This window comes from Theropithecus gelada, chromosome 18 (genome assembly GCF_003255815.1).
Source record: "Theropithecus gelada isolate Dixy chromosome 18, Tgel_1.0, whole genome shotgun sequence".
NCBI classification, from domain to species: domain Eukaryota; kingdom Metazoa; phylum Chordata; class Mammalia; order Primates; family Cercopithecidae; genus Theropithecus; species Theropithecus gelada.
The window spans coordinates 62579752-62599117 of NC_037686.1; the positions used below are offsets into that span (position 1 = coordinate 62579752).

At 36.0% G+C, this 19366-nt stretch overlaps 1 protein-coding gene across 1 annotated transcript in view; it reads left to right on the top strand.

The window, feature by feature from the left end:
- DOK6 (docking protein 6) overlaps positions 1–19366 on the top strand; it is a 435864-nt gene that overhangs the window by 270318 nt on the left and 146180 nt on the right. The window contains exon 4 of the mRNA XM_025365197.1: positions 3033–3152. Coding sequence (XP_025220982.1) covers positions 3033–3152 — 120 coding nt within the window. The remainder of the gene's footprint in view (positions 1–3032; positions 3153–19366) is intronic.

Here is a 19366-nt window from a genome sequence, read left to right on the forward strand (position 1 = left end):
ACGCATCAAAACTGCTGTGTGCACACACACCTACACATTACACACTGCTATACACACTCACACCCACATACACAGATATACACTCACACTTGCTCACTAACACACACATCATCATTTCTCTCTGCTTGCCCTGATACTTTCAACTCTGCTGAGCCTTTGGCATAGTTCCTCAGTTTCTACCTAGCTAGGCTAACGGCCTTCCAGAGCACCATATACTAAACCCACCTGCCCATCCCACTAGACTCTCTGATTATTGAAAGCAGAAATGGTGTGTTTTTCATAAAACCTCCTAGCGCAGTGCCTGGCATAAAGAGAGTTCACAATATATTTGATAAAGGAATGAGCCCTGAATTGTAAGAATCTCTCTTCCTCTCTTTGAAATAGTTCACAGTTCAGTCTTTAGTCCGACCGTATGTACTCCGCTTTTGTTATTCTTGCTATTCCTAGTCTTATATGCTACTACACTACTAAAATGCTAAAGCCCCGTCTGCGCAACAGGTCTTTATCTGCTGGTAGGAGCCCATGAATACCTCTCATTGCTCTGTGGGAGACTTCTTTGTTCCAGCACTTACAGAAATTCTGCATTTAGTTCTGCTTGAAAGAGTCCACTCCAATTTCATAGAAGCCTTTTACTGTATGATTGCTTTCTTTGTCTCATTAAACCCTAGGACAAAAGGCTTAACACAAAGGAGGAGTGAATTATATATTTCTTAAACGTCTGGGCATGCACTGACTGACTGCTTAAGGAGAACATTGGCACCAAGATGCTTTGGCACCTAATTTTTACCCCCAAATAGCACATTAGATATTTTCATCTTCATCTGTAGAGAAGTGGAAATACTGTTACATACAATAATATAGGAAAGATTTTAATTGCATGTGACTTTACATTATTTTTACATTGTGGAGTCTTGTGAAAAATTTAAAACAGTAAAAATTTTTAAAAGAAAAACAATCATAGTGCCTCTCTTGACAGAAATTTCAAACATTTCTTGATATATAGCATGTAAATTGGTTTAACCTAAAATATTTTCGTTGATTGCTAGAAAATCTTAAATCTTTTATACATTTTATAAATACTTATGTATCTAATAAAATCACATTCAATATATGCTTTTGTTGCTCCTATAAAATTTTTCTTTGAAATCTGGCATTTGCTTCCTAGAAGAAAAAAGGTTTGTTTTTTTGGTTTTTGTTTTTGTTATTTTTAGTAAGCCATCGCCTCAGCAAATGGTGCATTTATTATATTGGCAGCCTTGTGGTTGGAAAGGATTATTTTCTGGGTTCCTAAGGAAATGCCTGAGCAGCTATATCCCAGGCCTCTGACTCTACCCAAGTGAGGGAGCCAGGCCCTCTTGAAAATTTCCTGATCCTTGACATGGTTTGATAGTGTGCCTTACACCAGTGAGGGGATGGTCCCTCCTACATGCAAACTGTGCTTTCATAGATAAAAACATGCTTTTCATGATGGGAACGTTGGAACTATTGTTTTTATTAGAATAGGATCCCATGGGGAACTGCATGTCCTTTTTTCTTTATTTTTAAAAGTATGTCATGGTCTTGAAAAAACTAAAAATAAATGACAAATGTGTCTTCACATCTCATTGATGCAACTTATTTTTGCTGCAAAGGCAGCGTAACTAAGCTCAGAAAGAAAACATTACCCAAATTTGATGGTGTTGACCGTCAAGGAGAGCCTAGTTTTGGTATTCAGATCCCTAAAGTCAAGAAAATCTGTCACAGATAACTTTTTATGGGGAGTTTAAAATGCCAAGGCAAAGGGTGAGGTGTCATCCACAGAGAGCAACAAGAGATTTACAGAGAATCCATATTAAACTGTTCTAGTACAGATTTATGCTGTGGAAAAGTCAGAAACTTCTCTGGGCAGATGTCAGTGGAAAGTTCTTATCCAATTTCTGTACAGTGATATTGGAGCTTGGCCTAAAATATTAAACCTGAGATCCCTTTTCAAATTTCTGCATAGTAAAATAGCTGGGAGACTTGGCTGATTTCCAATTCTGTTTTGGTGCTGACCAATGATTTGAGGCACAGGTATGACCCTAACCCTTGGCTACCTCACTCACACAGGGCTTACACCAAAGTCAAATTCATTTACGTTTATGAAAGCCTGTGAAAAATTTAGATATGACAGGATTTTGTGTTGATATAACATTATAATGTTTTAAGCAAGAGGAAAATGTGATTATAAAGAAATTGGGAAGTAATCATAGTTAAAAACAAAACAAAAAAAAGCAATGATCTAATCAACGTCTTAGGTAATTGGAATTTCCCAAAGAGAAGACATACTTTTAAGATTCTACCCCAATGTTTTTAAAAAAAATAATAGCCTAATTTGTATCATTTACAGAGAAAAATCACATTCTAGAGCTAATTTATGATCCATTACAATTCAGAATGACTTGGGGATCAGATCTTCAAACTCATAAATCTAAGTCACTTTCAGGAAAACGTTCATTTGTTTAATCTATCCTGATATTGTTTCAACTATTCACTTATATATTATTTTATATTTACTTAATTTTTTACATTGACATAAAATTAAATGTATTTACATGTAAAGCATGTTTTGAAGTATATATATGTGTATATATTATGTGTGTGTGTGCATGTGTGTGTGTGTGTGTATATATATATATAAAATGTAAAGCATGATGGTTTGTAGTATATATGAGTTAGCCAGGTAACTAAACCTGGCTAATTTATTATTTTAATTTTCCTCCACAAATAAAATCAATCTGAACTATGCTATATAGGAAACAAATATTCTCAGACTATTATTTGTAAATAAGGTAAAGTACTACAAATAAGATAAACCACTTAAAAATATAATGTCAAAGAGTGGGAAATAATTTTTGAGACTTATTTTCACTTCCTAAATACAGTTTTTTGTTGTTTTTTAAAGGCAGGTTCTTAACTCTTGCCAGTTACCTGGGAAAATGGTTAAGGGCACATTCTTCTTCCATCATTCCTAGGGAGCATTGCTTGACTGGTGATGTTGTGGTTACTTTCAGAGCTGGAGGCCGAGGAGTGGTGCAAGCACCTCTGCATGGAGTGTCTGGGGACCAGGCTCAATGACATCAGCCTTGGGGAGCCCGACCTTCTGGCAGCAGGAGTGCAGCGGGAACAGAATGGTAGGTGTGAGATTGCCTTCCATCACACTTCAGAATACTCTTGTAATTGTAGAACTTTGAAACTGGAAAGGAGCTCAGAAATGTTTCAGACCAATCATATTTTTTAAATCTAAGAGGCCGAGTGCAGTGGCACACACCTGTAATCCCTGCATTTTGGGAGCCCAAGGGTGACCCATCACTTGAGACCAGGAGTTCGAGACCAGTCTGGGCAACGTGGTAAAACCTCATCTGCTAAAAATACAAAAATTAACTGGGTGTGGTGGGGCTCGTGCCTGTAGTCCGTTTCTCGGAAGGCCGGAGCACGAGAATTGCTTGAACCTGGGAGGAGGAGGTTGCAGTGAGCCAACATCACACCACTGCACTCCAGCCTGGACAACAGAGTAAGATCCTATCTCAGAAATATATAAATATGAAATATTAAAATAAACTGAACAGTTCAAGTTATTAAGGAACTTTTCCACACTGGTGTAACAACTGGAGAAAATGCTAAGGTACAACCCAGGTCTCCCAACTTCTTATCTGTAACCTTGCCTTTTATCCCAATAAATAACTAATAGATTAACTTGTTCTACAGAAGGCTTTTGAATGGCTAGCATCCCTCCAGTTTCTTGAGACTTGTTATAGATTTACAGTCTATATTAACAGATTTGGCTTATCAGGTTATCAGTAGCTTTTAGGACATTTGGCTAATATTACAAGGAGGAAAGTACAGTGAGTAAAATCTCAGGGTTTGACAAAACTGAGGTGTTTGTTTCTAATGGTGTTTACTTACTATACCGTTCTCTAGTTTAACAAGAGTTTCTAATGTCTCATAACGATTTATACTGCATGTTCATGACTAGCAACTCTAAATAACAGAATTGAAGTAATATTATTCAGTCTGTCAATATTCATTGATTGTGAGGTCATTTTTAAAAATATTACCACCACCAGATGATCGAATAGTGTAAAAATAGAAACTTTTTAGTGTTGCTAAGTTTTGATAGGTTTTTTGAAACGTTGAAGGATTTTGAGGAAATTTGACACTATTAAGAAATTCTGGGCCAGGCACAATGGCTCACACCTGTAATCCCAGCACTTTAGGAAGCAGTGGAGGGTGGATTGCTTGAGCTGAGAAGTTCAAGACCAGCTTGGGCAACATGGTGAAACCCTCACTCTACAGAAAATACAAAAATTAGCAGGCCATGTGGCGTGTGCCTGTAGTTCCAGCTATTCGGGAGGCTGAGGTGGAAGGATCACTTGAGCCTGGAAGGCGGAGGTTGCAGTGAGCCAAGATTGGGCCACTGTAGTCCAGCCTGGGTGACAGAGTGAGGCCATATCTCAAAGAAAAAAGAAAAATTCTCGAATTATCTATGAGTCATAAACTAGATATTTTAGGTAAAAGAGCACATGATAGCACATGATGATTATAATCTCATTATTACTAATAATAATACTGTCAACAACCATTGCTAGCTCATGGCCCATTGTAGCACTATTTTTTATTTGTTGCTAAAATGAAAATAGTTTTTTTCTGCTAATTGTTCATGAGCATATATAAGTACCAAACATTGCTTCCATTTGAGTTTTTCGAAAGTCACAAAATCATTTCTGTAGCTCTTTAGCTTCAGAGGTTTATATTCCAGTTCCTCTCCCACACTCTCTCAAATTTCATCTCCGATTTGTTTTCTGAGAGTAGTGCTAAGCACAGAGGCTCCATAATCATGCTGCTTAAAATGGATGCTCTTCATTCACAGTTTAAGAAAAGGAAAAACCACCTTCTGATAAAAATTTGTCAAGTACTACATAGAGGAAATATGATAAAAGTGAATAAATTAAGCTTATAAATAGAAATACTACATGTCTTTTGCAGCATGGACTGTATGCTTTTTACTTTGAAGACCTGGAGATATATGGTTTCCATCCAAATGTATGATGTACTTCTTTGGTTTCTCATAATTTTATTTCTAATTTGATAAGGTCAAAGTAATTTGTCTAGAATATAAAGAGAAATTTTAATACAGGGTTATTTTAGAATAGGACAAACAATAAAATGCCAAAGCTACATCAAAAGCAGGTTTCTTTAAAACACACACAGTCAAAATAAGAGAAAAAATAATTCCTGCATATACTTTACAGTGGAACTGAAATTATATCACCAATGCTATAAATGCTTTTCTTAAATTATGTTTAATAATCCTAACTTCAAAAGGATATATGTGCTTTAAAAACATAGTCGACAAATCTATAAGTAATTATTTAGCTGGAAAAGGGTAATTCCTTCCCCTTGGAGGAAGTTCCTTATTTGACTGCCAAGGCCATGGATACAGCCATTGCTCAGGGTTCGTCAAGTCTGCACCCCCCCTTCTTTAAAGAGCTTCCGTAAGTTTTGATGATAATACCTTTCCTCTGTTCCTCTTGCCCATTCAGAGCCAGCTAGAACTCTTTAAAATTGGCATTAACGCTTTAGGAGAATAATAAAAGGAATAAACATTGAGGCAATATCAAGATTTCAGACTCTACTCTTGCTAGCTCAATCATCTAGTGTGTACACACAGAGAAAACTATACATACGGAGATTGGCACAATTTCTTAGGTATATACCCCAATTTTCTCACTTTCTAATCAACAGGCTTCCCACCACACTTACGATAATTCCAATTTAGAATGCTCTCAAAAAATTACAACTTATAAAACTCATGGTAAAGACTAAGATATCTCATCCATCAACTTGAACCCTCCCACCCAGGCCTTGGAGTAGATACCTATTCCTTAGACAATATACTCACTCATTTTACTTAAATGTGTAGGGAAAGCATTTTAGCTCACTAAAATCTTTAAAAATAACATTGACTTTTAAAGCTGTCATTTCACTGACTCTCAGTCACTCTTCTAGACTCTTCAAGCATAACACCTTTTAAAATAAACAAAATCATTAACTTCCTTATAACATGGTTGAAGTCACTAATATATATATATAGATAGATTGAATAATCTTTTATTAAAGAATTGTCACGATAGTTTTTTATTAAGACATTTTACTATTAAATTATATAACTTAATCTTCATCAGAAACATGATTTTATTATTTTGCCAGTAATGTGCTTGGATTAGTTTGAACTTTTTTCCCTAAGAGCTAAGATATGCATGTGTGCAGAATTGCTGTAATTAAATACATTAATGTGGTTTGTGGTGATCTTGCGTATTCTATCATTAAATAAAAGTCACACCACTTAGTCTCTACCACAGCATTTTTTGACATTCAAAATTGCTACTTCTCCTCTCTCGTGTTTTCCTGCCTCTTCAGACAGCCGGGTCTTATTTACCCTGAGACTAGCTAAGAGACATTTATGCAAATAATTTTTAAAGGTGAAAGATAATGTGTGTTGCTGAGATAAAAGTGGTTATTGATTAAATTCTTTGCTGTAATCATCTTTATCTACTGCTGTCAGCTGTTTTCATATCGACCCAGAATCCCACATGCTATAGGGAAAGTGACATGGACACAAGTTCACATGCACACGTGCACAATCACACACAATCACACACAGGAAAATGTGTTCTGACTTCAGATGACACTGCCACAGCAAAGTGCATACTTGGTCCACAAAAATCTCAGTAGTACAGACCTATGAGCAGATCTTCATTGTTCAGGCACGGGTAAAAAGGCTCAAGTTGGGCTGAGTTAGACTGGGTTGTGCTGAGATTGGCTCCAAGCTACAGACAATGCCAGCGTCTATTTCATCTGTTTCTCAATCTCCTTACACTTGCAACTTCCTAAAGCACACTTCTCAAAACAAAAGATAACAGTAATGCATGATAGTATGCCCAGATTTGCAACACAATTTAAGCCTGTGCATATTTCATGTCCACTAACATTCCACCAGCTAAGGCAAGTCCTATTGCCAAGCCCAAACTCAAGAAGCACAGTACACCCCATCTATGAGGCCACAACAGGAGTTAGAATATACGACATATGGAAAGGAAGTGAAAAGCTGATACAAAAAATGATACAATCTACCATCTCAGGTATAATAAAATATATGCCAAAATAAAAACAAAAGTACTGTGGTAGAGGTGAGATTAATTCCAATCAAAGTAGCCTGTGCTTTTATTTTTATAATTATTTTTTATTCCTCTAAATTAGCTTTCTCAATCAGGCAAGTCTGAAACTCTTAATGTCCATCAATGATTAAAGCCAATATTAGCAGGACCTTACTTATGTGGAAAATAACCAGTTAATGACAAAACAATGGCAACAATAAACCTCTATTTTGAGGATTTCCCCCCAGTAGCTGAATGATCTGGGGTGAACCTTATTCACTTGTATGGATATTCTTTATAACCAAACAAAAGAGTTTTCCAGGGTAATAATTTTGTCTGTGGGATGACACTGAGCAAAACCAACTCTTGCACCAGGAAAAACACCCAAGCATACCCACGTCTGAGTTTCTAAACTGCCACTCATATGCTCTAGCCTTGCCCAAAGTGAGTTCCTGAAAATACTACTCTGCCGATGATGACGATCTGCTCCCTGAAGCGAGGGAATCAATCGCTTGAACTTGATACTATATGACAGTTGTATCCCTTCCAAAAAGATATGTTGAAGTCCTAACCCTCCACAACTTAGAATGTGAATTTATTTGGAAATAGTTTTTTTGTAAAGACAATCAAGTTAAAATGAGGCAATTAGGGTTGGCCATAATCCAATGACATCTAATATGTCACTATAAAGAGGGGAGGTTTGGACTCAGAGACAGATATGGACAAGGGAAGATGATGTGAAGATGCACAAGATGGTCATGTGGCTGGAGTGATGACGCGTCCACAAGCCAAGGAACATCAAGCATTGTCCATGAACACCAGAAACTAGAAACAGCCAGAAAGGATCCTTCTGTTGAGCAGCCAGAGAGGATTGGCCCTGTCAGCACTCTGATTACAGAGTTCTAGCCTCCAGAACTGTGAGATATATTTGTTATTTTAAGCCAACCAATTGTTGGTACTTTGTTATGATAGCCCTAAGAAACAAATACCAGCCCTGCATGATAGTTACAATATACATTAGTAAAGCTGTTGAGAAGTCCTATATGTTTCACTTTGTATAACCCAACATTTCCCAAACTCACGTGACCTAGGTGCCTCCTTCTGCACATAACATGTATTCATATCCTGTGGGATTTGTGTTCCATGAAACACATATTTACAAATGCTGATATAATCAACAGAGGTTATTATCTACAGGGAAAGCTGAAAGGCAATGATTATGGAAGCAGCCCTTCTAGAAGAAATAAGATGACACTAATGGATGCAACACAAAGTCTTGAATGTACCATAGCAATTTTGCCTACCATTGTGTTGTACCATTTTACTTCTAGTATTTTAGACACCACGTATAATTTTGAAAAATACAAATTATAACCACCACTTTTCTCACTTGGTCTTCAATACACACACCAGAAAAAGGTCAAAGCTATATTTATTTCTCCCTATACTTTGCCATATATGCTTCAGGAAAGCAAAAGATGTTTTGTGGTGCTTCTCTTCTCACAATGTCAAATCTAAATGATCCATTTTTCTGTGTCTAACTGTACTGTTTATAAAGGAGATGTATGCATGAAGAAATATCTTGAAGCACCAAAAGGACCAATCCTGGTTCTTTTGCCCTGGGAACATCCCCTCCACACAGTAAGAATAAAGATGTGGATTTTGAAAGCATTCACATCTATGTAAGGGGAAGAGCTTTTGGGGGAGAATACTGAATCCAGAATTACTGCTCCCAGGTATGTGCAACAAGATGAAGAGTGGCTTGGAAAAGAAGAGTTTTATGGAAAAAAAAGAAATAGATCGCTTCCTTGCCTCTCCTTTTTCCATGGGAGGTCAAGTGGGTAGTGACACTTGCTTATATCATATCTCGTATAAATTGGAGGTTTCTTCAAAAGAAGACTAGAATGTGATTTTCCCTATTGGGTTTAATGAAAGGTATAGGACAATTAGCAGACAATGTTACTGGAAGCCAGAGAGATTTAAGAAAGAACCTGAATTTTCTCAAAACTGAGTGTGGCATGGAGAGGGTGGTCAACTTTTCCTTAGATGCAGACTGGACCCCAGATATTATCTGGAAGCAGAAACTGACATGGCACAGGAAAGCAGAGACAAGGAACTTCTTTGGCATACAGGTGCATAGAAACGAGATAAGACAACCACCTTTCCTCTGCCAACTCCTGTGACTACATCAGTTCTGCCAGCTTTCAGTTCAGCCTAGAGGAAAAGGTAAGGGTGCTCAGGGATTGAACTTTGAACAACAACAACAAAAATGGGTTAAGTGAGTCCTCCTTTGACAGAAAATTAATGCAATTTAACACAAAAAAATATATATAATCTTTATAAATTCAACATACAATATTGGGATTTCATTTTTTGGTATACGTAAGTTTTGATTGTCCATTTTTTCCTGCTGTACTAAAACAAAATATTGTGTGAAGTTGGAAAGTCAAATATGTAGCCTGTCAGAAAAAGTTGACAAAGTTAGTATGTCCATCAAGTTCTATTCTAGTTTTTACATGCTACGCAGCCTTGGTCAGATTAGTGAAATTCTCTTAATCTTTGCTTCTTACTCTGCACATTGAGGATAATGACAATCCTAATTTTAGAGGATTGTTGTGAGGACTAAATAAGATATGAGTTGGAAAGCAGGCAGCACAGTGCCTGGCAGGAAGGTCAGTTTCTCTGGGATGTGTGTGAACATCCCCATCACATTCATGTCGGGTGCACATTAAACAAGGGAACTTTGGGCTCACCCACACCTACAACATAAACATTGGGAGGTGAAGTCCAGACATTTCTATTTTAACAATTCCAGTGATGCTCCTATATACATGAAAGCTTGAAAACTGGGGGTAACGTACTGTCAATTATAATTAGCTTTAAAAAAAAAAATCTACCATTGATTTTAGGCATTTGCTCACTGCTTGAAAACTTTCAAAATTACTGGCAAAAATTGCATCCTAGTAATCTTTGCATTATCATTTTAACATCTTTTTATAGCATGGTGGCATCCTTTGCATTCATTCCTTTTGGTCATGTGTGGCTTCTTAGTCGGCATCACTAGACGCTTGTGTATGTGTTAAACCTCTTTTCTGTATTTTGTGGGCTGAATTTTGTTTCCCTCAAAATGTGTATGTTGAAGTCCTAACCCCTGGTACCTCAGAATGTAATAGTACTTATTATACCTTTAAAGAGGTAATTGAGGCAGAAGGAGAGTATATAGGTGAGCCCTAATCCAATATGACTGGTGTCCTTGTAAGAGGAGGAAATTTGAACACAGGTAGACAGAGGGAAAACCATATAAAGATATAGGAAGAAAATGGCCCAGTACAAGCTGAAGAGAGGCACCTCAGAAAAAAATCAACCCTGCTGGCACCTTGATCTTGGACTTCCAGTCTCCAGAACAGTGAGAAAATAATTGTCTTTCTTTAAGCCACCCAGTCTGTGGTACTTTGCTATAACAGCCCTGGCAGACTTTGTATATATATTGTCTAATTCTATTCATTTTTGCTCTCATTGACTATTACTAATAATTCACTTGCTCTACAGTTTTGGGCTTCATTGCTGGTTATTTTTCAAATTTCTTGAGATAGATATTTCAATAACTAATTTGTAGCTTTTCACTTTAATATATTGTATAAAGCTCCACATTTTTCTTTGAGCACAGATTAAGACCTTCATAGCAACAATATTATTCCCAAATCCCAGATTATACTACAATAAATATTAAAGAAATTTGAGGGGGGATTTGGGGGAGGAGGAAATGCCCTAAATTTTCCATCTGCCATAATGGAAAAATCAAAATAGTATCTTATAAGCTCTGGAAAATAAAGCAACATGTCATTTATACCTCTAAAGTTCACTAGATGAAGGTAATTAAAATATAAAAAAGGAAACAGGAACTACACATAATAAAACAAGATAATATGACACTAGCTTTAATAACAAATTTGAATAAATTATTTTATTTAAACGCAGCTTTTCTTAGATTGAGTTAAAATAATCTAATTTCATATCATTCAGTGGTTTCAAATTACACAATCTTACTCGAGAAATAGGAAATCAAAAAAGCTCTATAAACATTTTTTAAAAATGTGTTGTTCTACAACTTCCAATACATAAACTTTAGTTCCATATAGTTGTTAAATTATATCAGACATTTAAATAAGAAATAATACTAATGCTATGCAAAACTATTCAGAAAACAAAGGAGAGATCATTTCACAACTCATTTTATGAGGTCACTATAACCCAGATACCTGAAACCAGACCAAGTTTATACAAGTAAAAGGAAATTTCAGGCAAATATCTTTCATGAACCTGAACCTAAACCTAAAATGGCTTTTAAAATATTAAGAAATTGAATCCAATATTATACAAAAAAGATAATACACCCTGACCAATGTTGGCATAGCCCAATAATGAAAGAATCCCAGAAATCCATCAAAATATTTCCTTATGTTAATCCATGAAGGGTGAAAAATTACATGATTATTATAATTCATCTGTAAAAAGCATTTGATAAAATTCAAAATTCATTTATGAAATCAACTCTTAGAAACCAAGGAATAGAGGCCGGGCACGATGGTGCCTCGCCCCTGTGATCTCAGCATTTTGAGAGGCTGAGGCGGGTGCATAATTTGAGGTCAGGAGTTCGAGATGAGCCTGGCCAATATGGTGAAACCCATCTTTACTAACAATACAAAAATTAGCCAGGTGTGGTGACATGCACCTGTAGTCCCAGCTATTCTGGAGGCTCAGGCAGGAGAATTGCTTGAGCCCAAGAGGCAGAGGTTGCAGTGAGCTGCAATCACACCACCGCACTCCTGCCTGGGTGACAGCTAAACTCTTTCTCAAACACACACCCACAAAACCTAGGACCAAAAGGAAACAAAATGAAGAACATCATTGGAAAGCCCTCAGTGAAGATCATTCTTGAGAGTAGAGTACTGAATGTTTTTCTCTTAAGGTTGGGAATAAGACAAAGATATCTTTCTCATTACTTCTAGTCAACATTTTGCTGAAAGTCTTTATCTATGTAATATGACAAGAAAATAAACTAAAATTACAAAAAATTATAATCTAGATTGTGTACTCAGAAAACCCTAAAATCCTACCAGAAAGTAACTACAGCTAACAAATGAATTCAGTGATGTTGCAGGATAACAAGTTGGTATTCAAATTTTTTAATATAAACTTATATTTTATATAATGCAATTAACTATTATAAAATTAAATATTAAAATACCTTTTACAAACCCATGAAAAACCATCACATACTGAGGGATAAACTATCAAAGGATGCACCAAGCCCCTACACTGGAAACTAAATATTTCTGAGAAGTTTTAAAAGGTCTTGATAAATGGAATCATAAACCACTTTTATGACTGGAACACTCAATGTCATTAAGGTATCAGTCTTCACAGATTGATCTGTAAATCCAACATAATCCCAGTAAACTAGACATTTTTTTTCTAGAACTTGACAAGTCAATTTTAGATGAATTTGGAAGGCAAAAGACGAACACAAGCCAAATAATCTTGAAAAGGAAAAGCCAACTTGAAACAGGTGTCTTTCCTAATTACGGGTCTTACTACAAGTTATAAGAGTTAGGACAAAGGCTACACAGAGATCCAGGGAACAGAATAGACAGAAGAAATAGACACACACACATATGTGGACAAATAAGTGATTGTTGTTGTTGTTGTTGTTGTTTGAGTCGGAGTCTTGCTCTGTTGCCCAGGCTGGAGTGCAGTGGCACGATCTCGGTTCACTGCAACCTCCACCTCCTGGGTTCAAGTGATTGTCCTGCCTCAGCCTCCTGAGCAGCTGGGATTACAGGCACCCCCCGCCCCCCAATCACAACTCTCAAATTTTTGTATTTTTAGTAGAGATGGGGTTTCACCATGTTGGCCAGGCTGGTCTTAAACTCTTGACCTCAGATGATCCACCCACCTCAGCCTCCCAAAGCAAGGACAATGCTCTTTTTCATAAGCGTATTAGTCATTTTAGTGAGAACAGTAAAACATCTGAAAATAAATTGTTCTAGAATGACTGGATATCTGTGTGAAATGATGAACCTGAACGCCTATACACACCACAGTTAAACATCAATTTAAGATGGATGCAACTTAGAGATATATCAAGATTTCTTATATAAAACACCGGAAGCACAAACTATAAAAAGAAATGTTGAACTTCATCAAAACTCAAACTATTGCTCATCAAGAAAATGCCATCAAAAAATTAAAAATAAAAAGGAAAGTGACAGATGGAATCAAGTCATGATGTGCTGGTATCAGTCCACAAGAACCTTGTAGAGAATAAGCAAAACTAACCTAACAGTGTTAGAAATCAGATCAGTGGTGGTTCTGAGGACCTGGACGACTGAAAAGTGGAATAAGATAACTTTCTGTGGGGACAGAAGTGTTGCATGTCTTTGCTGTGCCTTCGTCAAAACTAACAGAACATTATACATAAGATATGGACATTCCATTATATTTCACAATATAGTTCACACTTTCAAGAATGAAGGACTTATTACAAAAATGAAAGAAAATAAAATTGTTTTCTAAGTAATGTAAACAAAACCAATGAAAATCTGAGATGATTTGTCATAAACATCTTCAGGAAAGTTTCCAATATACAGAATTCTCACAATCAAGAAAAACAGTAGATGTAATTTTTGATAAATCTGGCAAAAGACATTTACAATGACTCACTCTATATGTATTTTGAATATTTATTGGTAAGGAATTTCTGGAAAGCAATTTGGCAATGTGTGATTCTTATAAGTTTATAGTATTTGCTCCAGTGATTCAGATTTTAGTACTCAATGTAAGTTAATAATCAAAGATATTAAAAATTATCTAAAATTTATATAGTACAGTAAACTCTATGAACCAATATAAAAGGACTGAATTATTCAGCAAATTGAGCTAAAAATTGGTTATTTTATTGCATCTTAATTTATATTAGATGAAAATTGGCTTACTTTTAATATTCATTAACATATAAATTATAGCATAGCTATATAGTATAATATGCATTTCTTAAAATTTTTAGCCCCTTAATATTTAATAGTGTCTGAAAATGCTTATAAGTGCAATATACAAGGTTAAATACTTTTAGTGTAATAATAATTGTATGTGAATTTTTTCTGTGTTAAGATACAGTATAACAAATTTCTAAGGTTTAGCAGTTTAATTTTTAAAAATAATTTACCATATTTGCTGCCATGAACATGCTTTACTTGGAAATGCAGATAAAAATCCATGCAATAGTCAGTTTTTATAAAGCAAAAAAGAAATTTCTGGGGAATTTTAAAAAGATGCTGTGGATTTTTTTTTTTTTTTTTTTTTTTAAAGTACTGCTGATTGATCAACAAATGCAAGCATTCCGATTCACAGTGATCCTTGACACTGGGCAGATGGCACCTGGCAACTAAATCTATTGCTGTTCCCACATAATAAAATAAATTTTGATGAATTTTAGTTCTGTGGTGGAGATGGAGTTACAATTTTTGACAAGCACAAATCATGTTTTGTTTATTCGTGGTTTAATTGCATTATACAGATCTAAGGATGAGTCTAAATGTGCAAACATCTGCTTTTTCAGTGTGGTTCAGCTTTTAAAGCTGCTAGAATTGAAAAGTGACCACTGCAATAATCGTCTGCTATAGAAATTTTGGAGATAAGATTATAAAGAACAATGATTTTGAAATGTCTCATCTTCTGTGTAATATTTGGCTCTATTTAGTTCCTTTAGGTATTTCATATAACTATTAAGAGAAAAACAAAGCACACTGTTTAAACAATGGGATGAATCTAGATTCCCAATTGATATGAAACTCAATAATAAATCATTATTTATTATATCTATTATATATTAGATATATATTAGATATATTACATTATATCTATAATATAAAGTATTAGTTTTTCTAATACCAGATTCTTGAGGACTTACTCATCAACACTTAATATTAGAGCAATGTCTCTGGTCTTCTGCCTAAATACCATTTAGCAGTTTTGTATTCTTACTAAAATTGGTATGTAAGAAGTGTTAAAGAATATAGAATTGGGCCAGGCACAGTGGCTCACACCTGTAATCCCAGCACTTTGGGAGGCTGAGGCAGGAGGATCACCTGAGACCAGCCTGGCCAACATGGAGAAACTCACCCGGTCTCTAGTAAAAATTCAAAAATTAGCTGGGCGTGGTGGCAGGTGACTGTAATCCCAGTTACTCGGGAGTCTAAGACAGGAGAATCACTGCCTCAGGAGGCAGAGGTTGCAGTGAGATGAGATAGCACCATTGCACTCCAACCTGGGCGACAAGAGCAAAACTCCATCTAAAAAAAATATATATATATATATATATGTATATATGTATATATATGTATGGGTATATATATAATTGGATTTTGTTTTCTCTGTACTGCAGCCACAGAGCTGTGGATAGTGGGTGAAAAGAACCAAGAAATGTTAAGAGAGACATGAAGATAATTCTTTGAAAGTCTTTTATAGGAGAAGAGTAGAAAGGAGGGGGCATATAACCCTCAAGCCCCATGAAAGAGGAAGGGCAAGAGAACTACTTGTAGAATTTGGTTGGTTGTCAGGAGGGGAGACTGGCTTCTCACCTCACCCATGCTGGTAGAACTGCAGAATCAAGTCGTGCTGCCCCAGCTGGTATCTGGGCAGTGTGCAAGAGAGTATGGGGAAGAACCTGAGTTTGGGGAAGTAGTGGTTTCAGTTTTCACCATGGTGAACCTGAGATCAGGATGCAGGATGGGTCCGAGGCTGTTTGTGATAGCCAAACAAGGAGAATGGGTCAGCAATTGGACAAGATACACTGCCACATTCGGTGGGAGAAGTGCACACCTTACAGTTAGCTAAGCTTGATTCATCTTGAAAAGACCCACATCAGGACAACTCTTGTCTGTGAGAAGGAGCTCCAGCAGAAAGATAAAGGTGGAACGCAGAAAACAGAAGCTAAGGGTAGTAGGCTCCATGTCAAGGCACCTCCCCCTTCAGGGAGCAGGGGAGACATCTGAGGTGTGGGGATGGTTCTTAGGAACATACCATATGCCCCAGAGACAGACATAGCATTTGAATACATCTTGTCATTAAGAATTCAAAAATAAAGAAGAACTTTCAATAGTAACAACTATTTAGAAGGAATTTACCCTCTTCATTATTCTTACCCTGGAGAAGTCAAAAGCAAAAGAAAGGGGGGCAGGGGGAGTCGCCATGGAAAGGTGGTGATGGAACAAGCAGGAAAAAGCATATTCTATCTTTCTCATTCTCATTGCTGGACTCTCAGTAATGGACTTGACCCTGAAAGAAGAGAAACTTCCATTTATTTGAGACTTTAAAATTATCAAATTACACCAGCCATCTCATCTGAGACATGAAGTTGACAATATCCTTACGGGCAATAGTGAATTAAGCACTAATCTCTGCCTGAGATACTGCCAGGGGCAAGGAGAGGAAATTTCATAGTTGTGTGAGAGCAGGGTTGGAAGAAAAACCATTTTCTCCTAAATTGCACCCTACTAAATCTTGGTCTTTTAATGAATTAGCTACGGTAACAGATTGAACCTAAACAATGTCTTCCATAAATATTGGGTTTTTCATCATGTGATATTTTGAAACAAATTTGAGGACTCCTGCCATCAGAGAATCTCAGTTAAATCTTTAAAGCTATTTTGAATGGTTAGTTGTATATAGAAGTGAGTCTTAAGTTTATGGAATCACTCGCTAATAGAAACAATGTAGTGAAATTCTCCTATTTAGGGTTGACATCTGCAGTTTACGCTCAGATAGGCCCAGGCCATTCAAGTTTTGACTGTGACTCTAGTTATGTATACTTATGGGAAAAACAATAGATGGGTATAAACTACAGCAGAATGAAAAAAAATGTAAACAAATTATCCAATACAGCTATTTTAAATCATTATGTAACCAGTTTACATCTACTGTATACATTTATGTAAGAATTTTATTTACGTTAGTTAACTTAATGCCTATTTTAATAAATAAATTTTAACAAATATTTAAGCCTCATGAGGGATACAGGTTGAGTTTTACACGAGGAATTGTTTACAGCCTAAATCATTATGTTACCAACAATCTAAATCAAGAGTGCCTTTCCTTTTGTACAGTTTCTTCTTTTGAGCCATTTTTGGCTTTTAACAGGAAGAGAAGGTAAAAGTATAAAGTGTTCACATTTACTCACTTCAGCTGAAGATAAATATCAGATTTAACTCCTCTCTGGAAAACATAATGAGTTAGTATTTATGAATCTCTTGGTTTCTGAAGCTTTAGGTGTAACACTTTGTTCCATGTTCCATTTTCTTTTGACCCAACCTTCAAAACCCATGACTTCTGGAGTAGAGGAAGAAATAGAATATAGAGGGTAAAAGTGTTCAGCAACAAGCTAACAACTGAAACTTCTTTGGAAAAAAAAAATCTATTGGCTTCCAGTAGACACTTTTCAAATTTTTTCTAATGTACAAATATCCATTTTATGTCTATGCAGTCACAATGCACTGAATGTTCACCACGTGCTAGATGCAGTTATTTAATACATAAATTCCAAAAGCCTATTTATACATTTCTACCTAGTATAAGCGAAATTTAGCTGAACAGATATGTCTATTTTCCTGTACAGTTCTCCATTAAACATAGTTTTCCATCTGTATTCTTACAAAAGGGAATTATCAAGGGGTTGTTTGAAGGACTTGTTACCGTTTGTTTTCTGTGTGTTACTTGTTGTCAGAAACCCCCGACTCTGATCCTTTGCTTCAAGGCAACTGCGAGCTCCACTTACCTCCACCTGCCAGTCTCAGACTCACAACTATACTTGGATTTGTTCCTGCATAAAATAGATCCATTTAAAAACTCACTGGCTGACAGGGAAGATTTCAGTTCTTCTCGGCACTGATGACCCATTCAGTCCGCTCTCGCTCCACCTGGAGCCTCGCTGCCCCTTTTCCCTGAGTGCAGTCACCCTGTCTTGCCAGACCTTGATCTATTCAATTCGTCTAAGCCTTGTTTTGCAGCCCCATCTAGACTCTTGTTGTAGTTGTAGCCTTACCCCGGTATCTCAGGCCTTCTCTGGGCATGGCCTATCCCTTTGGACCTCATCATTCAGCTTTAGTGAAAAAGATGCCCTTGCAAACATAATTGCAGATCCAATACTAGCATCTTTGTTGGATGCAATATTTATATTATTATAATAAAATTATTTGTATACTTTATTATAGTATAATTATATATTTATAATATTTAATACATATTCTACCCTTGTTTTTTGTTTTAACCATTGAAAATAAAATTATACTTTCTCACGTATTAGCTAACATGGGACTCTACATTTTACTAATATACAAATTCACGGGCAATGTGTTTGGGACTTTTTAACTCTGTAATTTAAAATCTTATATGAATGAACACATTTTGATTTGATATTTGTTTTTACATAACCTTTTCAAAAATTTGTTTTTTCATACATTCAGTCTTCACAGATTATCAGAATATTTATGTTTTAGGATATTATTTAGACGATTAGCTTCCTTTTCAGTACTTTTGGGTATTTGGGAATGGGTTGTTTAGTTCTCTTTAGTAATGTTTTGTTGTTGCTGTCAATCATCTGATAAGGAAAATAGTTGGAATACACATATCTTGATAAATTATAAACCATTTTCCATATATCTCCTTTCTTCCTATGCTCCTGTCTTTTGTTCCAATTAGTGTAAGAACTCTTTCTTACAAAATCATATATGAATCGGTTGAGATGGGATTATTGGGGCAGATATTAGATAACACTTTGGAAAAAAAAAAGTACTGTTTTGTTCTGCTGGTACATGGCATCATTTTCCAGTCATTCCTCATGGTTTCTTTAATATTGCTACTTCCCTAGCAATATTTTACAGTGAGTTTCACAAATCAACAGTTCTCAAAGTGTCCCCAGAGCAGCAGTGTCTACAGCTCTTGGGAATAAATGGAAAATGTAAATTATCTGGCTCCAATCCAGCCCTGTTGTACCAGAAATGATAAGATTGGAGGGGGCCCAGCATTCTGTTTGAACAAAGCCTGCAGGTAATTTTAATGCACACTGAAGTCTGAAAAACCAACAGTATACGAAATGAAAACCAAACGTGGGTTCTTAAAAAGCAGCATAATTAGAG